The following is a 14,589-nucleotide window of genomic DNA, read 5'->3' as shown; positions in this document are numbered from 1 at the left end:
GGAAAGAAGCAAGACTTTGGAGTTTTCACTACGTTACGCGAATTAGCATCTTCCTAGACGCAAAACGCAAAAAATAGCAGAAGGAAAGTAGCAAAGCAAAGCTTTTTTTAGCTTATAGATCCACCCCAAGATCAAAAACTATCGCAAAATTGATCTTTTTGTTCTTGGGAGATGAGGCATTGTAGAAATTTTCTTGGGGTTTTATCCTTATAGATTTAGGGGTGTTTAATTTTAATCTTCAATTGAGAAATCTGGCTAATTTAGGAGGATTAAGGCCGCGCTTGTCATTGAAACAAGCAACTCCTAACGACCAAGACGAAGAGGAGTGTAGGCCTTGGCGTAAGAGGTTATCAATGGCTTTTCATTGGTCTTCTCTTTTCAAATTCACTTTTCTTCTCCTCCTTCTCGCTGCAATTGCCACCGCTTGTTTCACTCTCCCGGTTGAAAAGGTTTCTTTTTTCCCATATGGGGTTTCTTAATTTGTTATGTTTTCATCATTTTTGGTGATTTATTTGATCTGGGTTTTTTCATAGCGAAGTTTTTTCTTGGTTGTTCGTTATTCTTGGCTCACCTGGGTTATCCTTAATTTTTAATTTATTGAAATTTGACCTACCCTTTTGGTTGGGAAACGGTTTCGTGATTTGGGATTTTGGTAAAAATTATAGGTATGGATTATTCGTGAGTTTTTGCCTTTTTAGGGCTGTGAAAGTATTTGCATTTGGCATTTGTTCATTTGCCAATTTGGGTTTTCGCCGTCTGTGTATTGTTATTCATTTGCTAGGAGTCTTTTTAGTTTGGCCAGAGATTTGTATGTCAGCTTTAGGGATTAGTGTGAGAGTTTGAGAATGACCTAATTTGTCTTTAAAAGTAGTTCGAATGAAACTAGCTCAAATAGAGCAGAATAGACATAGAACATTTATAAGCCAACCCCAACTAGTTTGGATTTGAGGTATAGTTATTGTTTATATTTGATTAAGATGATTGTCCTTTTCTGGATGTGATTTATTTGGTTGCACGGATCATTTCAGGTAGAGGTTTCAGTGTTGGGTTTATGTCTACATTGTTATCTGTGACTTGGGGTAGTGCTTGGTTCCGAGCAAATCTTACTAGCATCTTCCATAAATATGATTGACACGAGCTGTGAGGAAAGAGTGAGCTTATTCCAGAACCTGGAAAACTAATGTGTAATTTGAACTTTCCATTGGAGTAATTGCTTCTCTTTTTATTGTTGTTGTTGTATTTCATGTCTATTATGGACCTCTTGACAATTTGTGCCAAATGCAGTTGACTATATTATCCAGTGATATACGTTCAGAAATTCATAATGTGTGATACACATGATGTAACTTACTTCTGGATTCATTTATGATATTACTAGATTGGATTCTTGAATCCCAACTTTGGAACAATTTTAAATGGATAATGAATCAAGTGCACCTCACTTTTTCGGTTGTAGTTCTGTGAAATTCTGTCAATAAACTAAATAACTTAGAGACATGTCTACGATGCCTTGTTGATTCAAGTTATTCATCTCTCTCTATTGTGCTCTAAAATACCTTTTTTTTTCATGCAGATACTGAAAGATTTCTTGCAATGGATTGAGCAAGATCTTGGTCCTTGGGGTCCCCTTGTACTGTAAGTGTGCTTTTATATATGAATATTATCTGCACATTTTAAATCCTTTCTAAATTTGATTTAGTTGAGTGATTTGAGTTACTTGACAAGGTGGGAATGGATATACATGCAAATTTGAGTTATTCTAGCTAATTTGTGTGGGTATTACAAACAACAACAACACCCAGTGGAATCCCACATGTGGGGTATGGGGAGGGTAAAGTATACGAAGACTATACCTTACCTCGCGGGGTTAAGGAGACTATTTTCGGAGGACCCTTGACTCGAGTATAATATATCAGAATAATGAAAAAGAAAAACGACAGTGGGGAAATGAAGCAACTAATAAGGAAACAGTAGCAACCACAAAATAATGCGATACCTAAATACAATAAAAAACAAGTGATGGTGAAATCAAAAGCAAAACACTGCAAGGATACGATTAAACCCTTAAAAATCAAGATAACACTCCATACCTACTAACCTTCTCCACACGCTCCTATCTAATGTCACGTCGTCGGGTATTTGGAGTTGTGCCATGTCCTGTCTAATCACCTCTCTCTGATATTTTGTCGGCCTACCTCCACCTCTCCTCGTTCCCGCTATATCCAACCTCTAGCACCTCCTCACCAGGGCTACACATCTTCTCTTCACATGTCCAAACCATCTTAGTCTTGCTTCCCTCATTTTGTCCACTACGGAGGCCAATCCCACCTTGTCACGATCATCTTTATTCCTAATCCTATCACTCCTAGTGTTCCCACGCATCCATCTCAACATTTTCATTTTTCGACTTGCATCTCTACACATAAGAGTTCTTGACTGGCCAACACTCAACCCCATACAACAATGCCCGTTCTAACCACTACTTTGTAGAACTTACCTTTAAGTTTAGGTGGTTCCTTCTTATTACACAAGAACTCGGACGCAAGCCTCCACTTCATCCACGCCAATACGATGAGTGACATTATTGTTGATGTCCCCACTTCCTTGGATTTCCGTCCCAAGATACTTGAAACTATATCTCTTAAGGATAGCCTGAGTATGAAGCCTCACTTCCACGCCAACCTCATGCACTGTATCACTGCATTGACAGTTCAAATTTTTCGTTTTGCTCCTGCAACCTGAACCCTTTGGACTCCATTTGTCTCCACACCTCCAACTTAGCATTTACTCCATTGCATGTCTCATCGATCAGTACCATGTCATCCACAAATAGCAGATACTATGACACCTCATCATGAATACACCGCGTCAATTCATCAATCACCAAGGCAAATCAGAACGAGCTAAGAACTGATCCTTGGTGCAAAACCCCATCTCAACTTGGAAGTGCTCAAAGTCTCCTTCCACCATCCTAACTCGAGTCTTGGCTCCATCATACATGTCCTTTATCGCCCTAGTGTAAGTTACTGGTACGCCTTTAGCCTTTGGGCATCTTAGAGGACTTCCTTCGAGTCTTTTTCATAAGCCTTTTCAAGGTCAATGAACGCCATATGCAAATCCTTTCCTTCCCTGTATTTCTCCATCAGTATTGTCACCAAATGAATGGCTTCTGTAGTCAATTGCCTCGGCATGAAACTGAATTCGTTCTGAGAAACGGACTCACCACCCTTCCTCACCCTCATTTCCATCACCCTATCCCAAATTTTCATAGTGTGACTTAATTACTTGATGCCCTTGTAATTGTTACAGTTTTGGATATCACCCTTGTTCTTGTACAATGGGGCCATTGTACTCCGCTTCCATTCTTGGGGCATTTTTGCACTGCTCCATGTCTGTCATGTCTGTGCTCTTTCCAAATTCCACAGGAATCTTGTCTGGTCTGGTCGCTCTTCCCCTGCTCATCCTATCTAGTCTCTGGTGTATCCTGGATCCAGTATCACATACTTGGTCTGTGTTCGTGTTCCATTTTTTGGGTTTGGGTTTTGGGAGGGGGGGGGGGAGGAGCTAAGTTTATGCCAATTTGTTTCCTTATTAACCTGGAAGACTCTTCTTGTTTAGACATTATAGAAGTTCATTTTTGCTCTTTCAATGCTCATCCCTTTATGTTGCTGTTCTTTCATCTATTTGGCTCTTTAGTTAAAAGGTGACTGTTGTTCATGTTTATGCTGCTTGAGCTAATCACTTCTCCTTTTCTCTGTACACACTGTGAAATGTGAATGCTTGGAGTAAAAATGTGGGAATATCCCTGCCGGCATGTTTGTGGGCTTTTTTGAAAAGAAAAAAACAAAGGAATTACTATAGATGGTAATCCAGAGATAAGCCTTGTAAAATTTGGATGTGTGTCATTTCTTGTTCTAATTAGAAGCATGATTACTGTTATTATCTTCACCTGAAAGGTGAGAGAACTCATCAATTCAATTCTAGTTCTTTCTGTTATCCCTGGTATTTTTAGGTGTTCCTACTTTTATCGGTGATTGCTGAATATATTTCTAAGCATTGCTTTTATGTAGAATATCCTTAAATTGTATTATACAAGGTTTCTTCTCCAATCTGCTTTGAATTTATTTTTCTTGAGCTGATGGTCTATTGGAAACAACCTCTCTACCTCCCAAGGTTGGGTAAGGTTTGCGTAAACTCTATCCTCCCAAACCTCACTTTTGGGAATACACAGGGTTTGTTTTTGTTGTATTATACAAGGGCTTTCGGTTTTCCCTTAATTTAACCATAAATTAAAATTCTACAAGGGGTTTCCTCGAATTGGTGAAATAAAATTCCTTACTTTAAGATAGTGCAATCAACACTGGAGATTTATGCTGATGTGCTTTTGGTCATGTTGTTTTCTATGTCTTGCAGGGCTGTTGCATACATTCCTCTTACAGTATTGGCAGTTCCTGCATCAATTCTTACGGTAAAACTTATGGCGTTTGTTGTTTAAGTCATGTCTCCCGCTTAAGTCCTAACCACCATTTTTTTTAATACAACTGTTCAAAATTCTTTTATAGCACATATTTACCAGTCTGTCTCTGCTGCTCATGGAGCATGGACTTAGTTATCAATGATATTTGTTTAAATACATAAAGTAATAATTTGATGAATCTAGATGTTATGATTGAATTGAACTGCATGGTCCTGTTTTCAGCTAGGTGGTGGTTATCTATTTGGCCTGCCTGTGGGGTTTGTTGCTGATTCTATTGGTGCTACCATTGGTGCTGCGGCAGCATTTCTTCTTGGTAGAACAGTAAGTTTTCTTGCATTCTAGAGAGGGATACTTTGTTGAGAAGTTAAAAAATGTAATTCACTTGAAGTATTTATTAGAAGTCAGAACAGCATGATTTCTTCCATAGTCCACTTCCCTGAGCTCTAATTGGGATGCTAGTCATATTACAAAAATTGGATTACCTGAGGTACAGGTCTGTAGATTTGTCATTTTGGATAACTTTTTATTCAGGATATGGTCAAATTGTGTATGGATAGGGCATACTTTTTGTTACTTATTCCTTCATTTTCCTTTCTGTTTATATATTCTTGTGTCAGACCCCTAAGACGTTTGTTTATGAACTGATTATTTTCATTAATTATTGTTCTTTCACTGACATTTTGACAGATTGGGAGGTCATTTGTCATTTCCAAGTTGAAAGACTATCCACAGTTCCGTGCAGTTGCAATTGCAATTCGGAGATCTGGCTTTAAGGTTCATATGTTTTCCTTGAAAGGCCCGATAGGCCCTCTCATAATCATGTCATCTTCAAATTGTCGTTTTCGGCTTAGAAGTGTGTCAGTAATATGGATGTTGATTTCCAAAAAGAGCAGAAGTAACCCTGCACATTGATTTTCTCTGATTTGACAGATCGTTTTGCTGCTCCGACTCGTTCCTCTGCTTCCGTTTAATATGCTGAACTACCTGTTATCAGTGACACCAGTTTCGATTTGGGAATACATGCTCGCTTCATGGTTGGGAATGATGGTAAGTCTCACTCTTTCTATCTATCTGTCGTCAAAATTCTGGGTCAAATTACTCTCATGGTTTGCCATGTGACATCGATATGGTCATGGTGCCCCCCCCCCCTCCTTTTCTTTTCCCAGTTGCCTCCAGGTCAAAAATCACTCTTTTGACTTCCCATGTGACATAAATATGGCCCTAGACTGTGGTTGAGGTGTTTTTAGAATGAGATTTAAAGAATTGTTTTCATATCCTTGTAAAAGTAAATGCTTTTTCTTACTTCACTGTAGTAGGCAGAGAATTTTCTGAGCTCATCTATCTATCTGTCTCTCTTCTACCTCCATTCCAAGTTTCCTCTGGTCAAATCACTCTCATGGCTTGCCATGTGACATAGATATGGTCATTGTGTTTGGTCGAGGTGTTTTTATGATGGAATCTGAAGAAATATTTTGATATCCTTGTAAAAGTAGATGTCACTCTAGCTTCACCGTAGTAGTCAAAGAATAACCTGAGCTCTGTTTTTTGGAGTTGTGTGGTTTAACGAATGCAATGTCAAAAATGTTACTGGAATGTAGTTAGCAACCTCGTCCCATCCCCCTACTCATAAATTTGATAAAGTTGTTTAAAAGCATCTGTGTAGCTCCAATTTAGAGAAACCAAGCAATACAGTTACCATAAACCTAATTGGGGGACCTGTAACGACGCATTAGAATGGGATATTAGCAAATTTGACTATGATATAAAGGGTTTTTTGGTAAGCATATGCACATGTGCCAGCTTTGATCTGGGAGACTCTGTCAAACCCCTTTATAAATATGCAGGGACAAAGTAAAATTCTTGATCACTCCTCTTGGAAGAGAGATTTCTATTGTTTATGTGGTTGACTTGCTGCTGGTGCTATGTGAAATGACCCTGACCAAGAAGCCATTGTGGCATATTAGGATCATCTGCGTGCCTTGGTCTTTTCAATAACCCTTGGAATTCCACCCAGACATCTTTCGCCGTCCATGTTTCTTTGCTTATTGATTGATGTGTTAGAAAAATGATCTTTTAGTTATGATTTCTATATTTTTATCGTATTAATATTTATTAATGATGATTTCACTACCCTCCTTAGACCCCACTTGCAGTATTTCACTGGGTTTGTTCTTGTTGTTGTTGTTATCGATGAATCTATTTCTTTCTCTGTTGCAGCCAATAACTTTTGCCCTTGTGTATGTCGGCACAACTTTGAAAGATCTCTCTGATGTTACTCATGGATGGGGTGAATTTTCAAAAACTCGCTGGGTAAGAGCTAAGTGAATGCCTGTGCTATATACATTTGACAATTCTTATGCTAATCTGATAGTAATTTAAGTCATGTTTGCACATTGGCAAATGGTCTTTTGTACCTCAAACTGAATAGTAGTATTGTTCAGGCATGTAGGACAAATAACTAGTTAATGTGACGAATTGTGGTTTTTCTTTTGCTTCCACCCCTCAAGGAGCTTTGGAGGGCAAGGAACCCCCCAAGGGGGTGCTATCAATCTAAAGTTGGAGTGACAATCTTGGAACCAAGGTTCAAATCCTAGTAGAGGTGAACTAGGTGAATTATTCCTATCCATGGATCCACCTAAGTCTTGGTGCATAGAGAGACTTAGTATCTGTGTTAGTGGGGAGTTAACAAGGCATCTATTAAGTTGGTGGTGGCGCACAAGCTGGAAAGAAATTTTGAGGGCAAGGAAGAGAAAATGGCTAGGTCACATGTGTAAACAAATCCCAACCTGCCATTGACTCATTTATGAAGACTTTCAATGAATTTCACTGCGTGGATGTGATATGTTTTGCCTATCTAACTAATAACTGATGAGATGACACTCTCAACATACTATATCTTGCTGGAAGAGTGAAAATTGTGTACGACATGACTGATTTCAGGATGTCAAACAGAGACATAATATTTTAATTTTATACGGTTATTGATGAACTAACAAATGCTTGGTAATAAACTGAAAATTAGAAGAGGGTAGTTAAATAAGAAACTCGTTACTGTTCCACTAATTGAGTGATCTATGTACTTGGTAACATTAGATAATGTAAAGTCAACGATGCATTCAGGCAATTCATTCTAAATTGAACGTTTTGCACAATCATTGAGATGAGAGTTATTAAAAGAGACAAGCTGCATTAGATAAATGAAAAACTGAAAGTCCATTGTTGTGGTGAACTATGAATTTACAGTACTTCATTAGGAACAAATAAGTATTCTATTATGGTACTGACCCTAGGGCTTAGCTCAAATGGCAAAGATTGGGGAACTTGTGACTTAGGCACAGGTCGAGCCCTGCACCATACGAAGCTATGCTAATATGTAAGTGGAGAAGAGTAGAGGGCGTACCCATCATCCACGAGTTTCCAAGGCTGCATTGGTCCTAAGGTTGGCGTTAGACAGATTTCTCAGTCATAAAAAATAAGTATTCTATTACAGTACTTTGATGATTATCATAGAGATATAAATGTTAAGGTGGATACACTTATACTCCCTCTGTTCACTTTTACTTGTCCACGATGACTTTTGCTGCACTTCCTTAAGAAATAATAAATAAATTGCATATTTACCATAATACCCATTTTTATGTTGTATAGTTTCAATGGATTTGGAAAAATAATTTGGGCAATGAGTAGCTGGATGTCAAGGGTAAAATAGGAAAAATAAAACTGTCTTTTTCTTGATTTGCTAAAGTGGACATGTAAAAGTGAATTTTATTTTTAGTATAATGGATTAGTAAAAGTGAACGAAGTACAAGATTAGACAAAATTAGTAATTAATCACATTTAGTTGAGTGCAAGTAGCACACACAGAGAATAGAACGAAAGAATGTCACTTGAGATTATATGACTGTCCTAGTAGATCTTCGAATGCACTGTATATTTAGGCATGACACTGATGATTGTTGTGCTAAAATGGGATGAAATAGACAAAATCATATGATATGAAGTTGTCTTCTCCAGGATTACATGCAATTTTAACTTAGAACAGAACAAATGAAAGTAAAGGATCCATATGAAGGATAAAACAGCTCTGTGTGATTAAGATATCATCTTATTTAGGTTTGATATTTGTCAAGGTTCTGTCTAGTTTTGGAGAATCTTCTAGTTCGAAAGAGCACTAAATATGTTTGAGTATTGGGTGATGTGTCCAAATTGTCGGGAATAGAGATAGAGGATTTATATATCCGTCCCCTACTAGTTTGATAGACGTAGTTGTTTTATTGTTGATAATTTTAGTGTTCAAGATCATGTCTTTTCCTTGTGGGCTGCTCTGTGTAGAAAGTAGGCCAATCAAGATGTATGGGAGGAATCATCATTAAGTGAAAACAAAATCAAAATGTTGGAGAGGAAAGTCAACTTCCTTTTAATCTAGTTGATCCAAAGATAAAATATAGATGACGTCGAACAGGGTACCTATTTTGTTTTATGTTTGATAGGTCTACAATAGGGGCTATATTTTTACTAAGAAGATTGATGAAAAATTATAAGAAGAAAAAGAATGTAAACATGATATTTCGTCGACTTATAGAAAGCATATGATAGAGTTCCAACTCTCAAGAAATGTCCTTTGGTCGGTAATGGAAAAGAAAAGAATTCATGTCAAATATATGAATATCATAAAGGATATGTATGAAGGAGCTGTTACAAATGTGAGAACAGTGGTAGGGACAGAGGATTTCCCCTTACCGTTTGCACCAGGGCTCTACGTTACGCCAATACCTGTTTGTGCTTGTTATGGACATATTAACCAACAGGATGAGATACCATGAAGCATGCTCTTTGCAGATGATATTGTGTTAATTGATGAAATTAATGAGGGTGTCAATCATAGGTTGGAGCTATAGAGAAGTACTTTAGAGAGTAAGAGTTTTAGGATAAACAAAAGTCAGTGTTTTAAAAGCAGAAAGTGCGAGTAAACAACGAGGTTCATGATGCTTAAGCAAAAAGTGAGAAGTTTAAAGCGCACACTTCTTTGAAGTGAAGCACACAACTTATCAAATATTAAAAATATTAAACATATAGTAATAATGAATTTGCAAGTAAAATAACTAATTTAGCATCCAATATGTGTCAATATCAGTTCTAACTTCTCAAAGTTGCAATTCAAATAACGTACGGTTTCTTGTTTGGATCTCCTTGCACGTCTTTTATGAATTCTTTAGGTATGGATTGATTCACACGGCGATATATAAATCAGCTCGTTAAAGGGAGACTGAAACCTTAGAATTCATTAGAAGAGAGAACTCTGATCTCTTGTTTTTTTTAAAAAATTATGACTTCTTGATTTATTCATCAAAAGCCCCTTTAAATAGGAGTCTTATTACATCAATAGGAAATCTAATTTTTATGAAAGTATGAGACCTAAATCCTACTCCAAACTAATAACTATAACTTAACCTAATCCTTATAAAACTATGAAATATAAACCCTATTCTAGAATAAAAAATACGAAATCTGGATTGATCTCATTGCTCATTGTGTTAGGCTCTGATACCAAATTGTTATGAATCTTTAGGGAAGGATCGATTCACAGGGCGATATATAAATCAACTCGTTAAAGGGAGATTGAAACCTTAGAATTTATTAGAATAGAGAACTCTGATCTCTTAATTTTTTTAAAATTATGACTTCCAGATTTATTCATCAAAAACCCCTTTAAATAGGAGTCTTATTACATCAATAGGGAATCTAATTCTTATTAAAGTAGGACCTAAATCCTATTCCACTATTCCAAACTAATAACTATAACTTAACCTAATCCTTATAAAACTATGAAATATAAACCCTATTCTAGCATAATGAATAAAACAACTAAATAAATAATTAAATACTTAAATTAATGACTTCCAACGCATCCCTAACAACGTCATTGTTTGAAGGTCTGCCTATCTGAAGCACATAACATCGCCTATAAAGCACTTATGCCTTGCTTCACATTGCATCATCCCTCTAAGCAACGAAGCAATGACTTTTAACAACACTGGTAAGAGTAAGACAATACATGCCTGAGAAGTTTAAACAGTGAGATAGGAGTGAAGTTAAGGTCAGATTAGATGAACTTGAGGTGCCTAAATATAGACAATTTAGATATAGGCTCAATAATCTAGGAGAATGGAATGATAGATTAAGATGTTCACATTTTATTAATGTAGGATGGTTGAAATGGACGAGTGCCACAAGAGTGTACCTAAGTGAATGTTAGGCTTCTAAAACCAATATATCCACAAGAGGAGTATCTAGAAATGCTAATGTTAAGATGGATATATGCTCCTACAAGATTAAATAAAATCATAAATGATCACATCTGTTAGAAGGTGCAAGTAGCTTGTATAAGGATAAAATAAGAGGATGTCGCTTTGACCATGTGTTACATAGTCCAGGCACATGATGTTTGAAGGTGCTAAAGAGGAAAGTGTCGGCCTAAAATTACATGGAAAAAAGTTATCTGAATAGATTTAGAATATGTCGGAGTCAAGGCAGATCTAGCAAAAGATAGAAACCATTGAAAATTGAAAATCTGTATATATGATACCAATTAGAAGGTAGTGCTTACTAGAAGACTCTTTGAGGTTGTTTGGTTCAAAACAAGATTATCCTAGGATTAACCATGGGACTATAACCATGACAGATAATCCCACCTTCCATGTGGGTAGATAATACTATGATTTTGGTGAGAGTTTTGTCATGGTTTTCTCTAATACCTACAACAAAACACTGATAAATTTACTCCCAAATTTTATACTGGGATAACCCCGTAATCCTGCAGCCAAACAACCCCTTAGTATGTTAAAGATGTAATCACTAGAGTATGTTAGAAATATAATCCTTAAGTATGGAATATTGAAATACATAATGAACCCAAATAGAGCATTTATGATATTGAGGATTCTCAAAGCCACCGTCGGCTTGAGGTTGAGTCGTAACAGTAGTTGTTGAAATGTTGCACCAAAAAAATAATCAAGTCATGACAGTTACAGAGAAAGGCTAATTGTCGTACTTATACACGGGATCTATTCTTTGTAGCCTCAGTTTTGACACCTGGTCAAATTGGCAAAACTTGCATGGATTGGGTTAGTATGGACTGTGGAACTGTCCTCTACTGAAATGACTTAGCTGGGTTTTGTTGCCATTTTTAGGTTTTATTTTACAAAAGATAATCAGTTCTGAGCTTCAAGTGAGCTCGAAGTGTTCATTTTCTACATTCATAGTTTTTATTTAAATGATATATTTTGCCTTTATTTGGATTCTTTATTTCATTCATTGTTCAGTATCTCTAAAATTGAATTTGTCCTAATAGTTTCTTGCATATGTATGTCGCACTATACTCGTCGCAGTATTCACTATTTTAAATTCATTTGAATGTAATCTGTATGTGGTATAATATATGTTCAGCTTAACATAATGATGTTGAAGATGATGGGGAGCTGATGATTGGAACAGGTCCAATGTTTACTGTAGAGTTTGATTAGACAACTTATATCCACTAGGCTGCTACTTAGGACTCTGCAATTCTCTCCCCATATAGGAGTATGTACTTAACAATTTTAATCATCAATACAATCCTTGATTTTTCTAATCCTAGTCGACTTTAGCTAGTACAATAAATAGCAGCCTAGTCGATATAAGTTGTCTAATCCTAGTTTGGCTCAAACTCTACTGTTAACTCGTCAGTCAGCTTCGTTGGACCTGTTCCTTGACATGTTCCAATCATCAGCTCCCCTTCATCTTCAACAAATGATACGTCACTAATTGAACTCTAACCTACAGTTACTAATTTTTTAGTGGGTGATGTTTTATTTTTTCTAAATAAATAAATAGGTCACAAAATGGCTATATTTACTTGATCACCAAAAAAAATAGAAAGATCACAAATTCCAAAACCAAGTGCTTTGTTGGTAACTGTTGATGAAAAATTCATAAGTTGGTAATCATTTCTACTTGTGCAAATTTAGCCCAACCCACTAATTTGACAGCCCTAGTAATCATTCTAGCACTACTTTGCTATGGATTTCTTATCGAATAAAATGAATCTGATTGTATTAACTCTATTTTCATCATGCAGATCAAATCAATCCTTCTCATTGTTTGTTCTATTTGAATTTTTGACAATCCTTTTTTCTTTTGTTTTTTGTGTTGTCAGGCTATGATAATATTGGGGTTTTTGGTGTCTGGTGAGTCTCTAATACTAATACATTGCATTAACTTTTTTATTGATCCGAAAAGATTTCTACATGTGAAACTGCTGCAAGTATTTAATATTTTCTCAAGATGTCCATATGCTGCTAGAAAGTGAAAATCACCAGTCAATTTTTTTCTAAGAGGCTCTTTAATTTGAATGCTGGCATTATGATATAACTTGTATTTTGTCTCGAACAGAATTAATTGAGGAAATGCGTAATACCTTGACTTATAGCTCTCTTAGCATACCTTGACTTATAGCTCTCTTAGCATACCCCTGCTGGCATTTTGATAACCAAATTTTGTCAAACTTAGACTTACACTCAAGTATATGCTATGCATAACTATATATATAAAACAATTACTATACATAACTATTTATCCAAAAAAAAATTACTATACATAACTAAAAACAATTTACAATATAGTGAATGGAGTTCAATATTCATGAAAACCGGATTGAAATAATCCATGTTGCGGAACCAAGACAAGCTATCTCACTAAATACTAATAATAAGAAAGGATATGGGCCTCCAACCCTTGTAAATAGAAGCTTTCTTCAGTCTCTATTTGCAAAGATGTATATCTTCTCTTCTTTTTTCTTTTTTCCTTTTTCGTGCTACATGGCTGCTTTAAATGCCATGATTGACTTCTTGAGCTCATTTCATAATTTGTAATGTAGCCTCCTCTTGTACCTATTTTTCAGCATTCTCTTATTGGTGAAGTTAATATAATACCTTTAACAATCAGGAAAAGGGAACTGAGAAGAACTTAGAAGTTGCAAAATAAATAAATAAAAAGCTTTCAGTGTAGCCATGGGTTCTTTTATAACAGCAACATACCCGGTGTATTTCCACAAGTGGGGTCTGGGGAGGGCCATAGATTCTTTGATAAGACTTCAAGAAGTAGAAGAGGAGAAGATAAAGTGCTATATGTAACTACCTTACCAGCTTTTCTAAAAGTATTCATCCGTCTCATGAACTGCAAATCTTTTCACACCAAACATCATTTGCTCCCTCCAGCTTTTCCATTGTGAACGTCTCTTGAAACATTAATATGTAGTTATATACTTTAGTATTACCTGTGTATAACGTTATATTATTTGAGAAAGATGTTGTTAGTATAGAGCGCTCTCTAGTCTAGCAATTCTAAAAGTATTCATCCTTCTCATGAATGGAATTCTTTCTCACCAAGCATTCTTTGTGCTCCCCCCCCCCCCCAACCTGTTTCATTGTGAAAGTCTCTTGGAATATTGACATTTATTCAAGTATTACATGTGTAAATTATCTGCAAATGATGTTTGGATTAAGCTATATTGTATCTTTGATGAAATGTTAACACATTTGAACGTAGGATTTCAAATAACCACCACCTTGGTTGTCTGTATTGCAGTGTTTTTGATTATTTGTGTGACAAGAGTAGCAAAGGCTGCTTTAGAAAAAGCACTGGCTGAAAATGAAGATATTGACGACATATTGTCCATACCAGAGCTACCAACTGTGGCTGATTCAGCTGCACGTCTCGACCAGCCCCTTATAATAAAGATAGATTCTGCTCAAGACAATCATGAAAAATAGGACTGGTATTATCTTTGTATATTTCATACTTGCGTTATGGCTATAGGTATCATTTCTTATTGATGATTTTGGCATCCCTTTGGTGAAGAAGCTTTTTCATAGTCTTTATTTGTACAGGCAGATCATACAAATGGACGTAGTTTGGACAGAAATTGAATTATTTAGTTTCTTTTTGGGGCTACTTCAAATCTACGAGTCCTGGATTACCATTACCACCAGTGTAATAAACCCCGGGAAATAATTTTCTTCCTTTTACGCGTTCCCTTGGTCTACTGCTCAAACCCATAAGAACCCTTTATCATG

The 14,589-nt window shown here is 36.2% G+C and overlaps 1 protein-coding gene and 1 long non-coding RNA gene across 2 annotated transcripts; one reads left to right on the top strand and one right to left on the bottom strand.

Annotated features, from left to right (window-relative positions):
- Positions 1-14,547, top strand: LOC107024931 (TVP38/TMEM64 family membrane protein slr0305). Its single transcript, XM_015226006.2, has 9 exons — positions 1-449; positions 1,574-1,635; positions 4,414-4,468; positions 4,700-4,798; positions 5,165-5,251; positions 5,408-5,524; positions 6,695-6,787; positions 12,672-12,702; positions 14,102-14,547. The coding sequence occupies exons 1-9, from the start codon at positions 354-356 to the stop codon at positions 14,284-14,286; spliced, it is 825 nt and encodes a 274-aa protein (XP_015081492.1). The 5' UTR covers positions 1-353; the 3' UTR covers positions 14,287-14,547.
- LOC114076084 lies at positions 13,319-13,834 on the bottom strand. Its single transcript, XR_003576694.1, has 2 exons — positions 13,657-13,834; positions 13,319-13,404 (listed from the first exon to the last, which is right to left on the bottom strand). It is a non-coding gene; the product is annotated as an uncharacterized LOC114076084 (long non-coding RNA).
- Positions 14,548-14,589: the final 42 nt, after the last annotated feature.

This window comes from Solanum pennellii, chromosome 1 (genome assembly GCF_001406875.1).
Source record: "Solanum pennellii chromosome 1, SPENNV200".
In the NCBI taxonomy this organism is placed as follows: domain Eukaryota; kingdom Viridiplantae; phylum Streptophyta; class Magnoliopsida; order Solanales; family Solanaceae; genus Solanum; species Solanum pennellii.
The sequence above is the reverse complement of the archived record's forward strand: the minus strand, read 5'-3'. Positions and strand labels throughout refer to the sequence as shown.

Bases quoted from the DNA above. Each gene is read 5' to 3' on its own strand.
- LOC107024931 (XM_015226006.2), top strand. From the start codon at position 354: ATGGCTTTTCATTGGTCTTCTCTTTTCAAATTCACTTTTCTTCTCCTC. The intron at 4,799-5,164 runs GTAAGTTTTCTT...ACATTTTGACAG, and splicing joins CATTTCTTCTTGGTAGAACA to ATTGGGAGGTCATTTGTCAT. The intron at 6,788-12,671 runs GTAAGAGCTAAG...TTGTGTTGTCAG, and splicing joins AATTTTCAAAAACTCGCTGG to GCTATGATAATATTGGGGTT.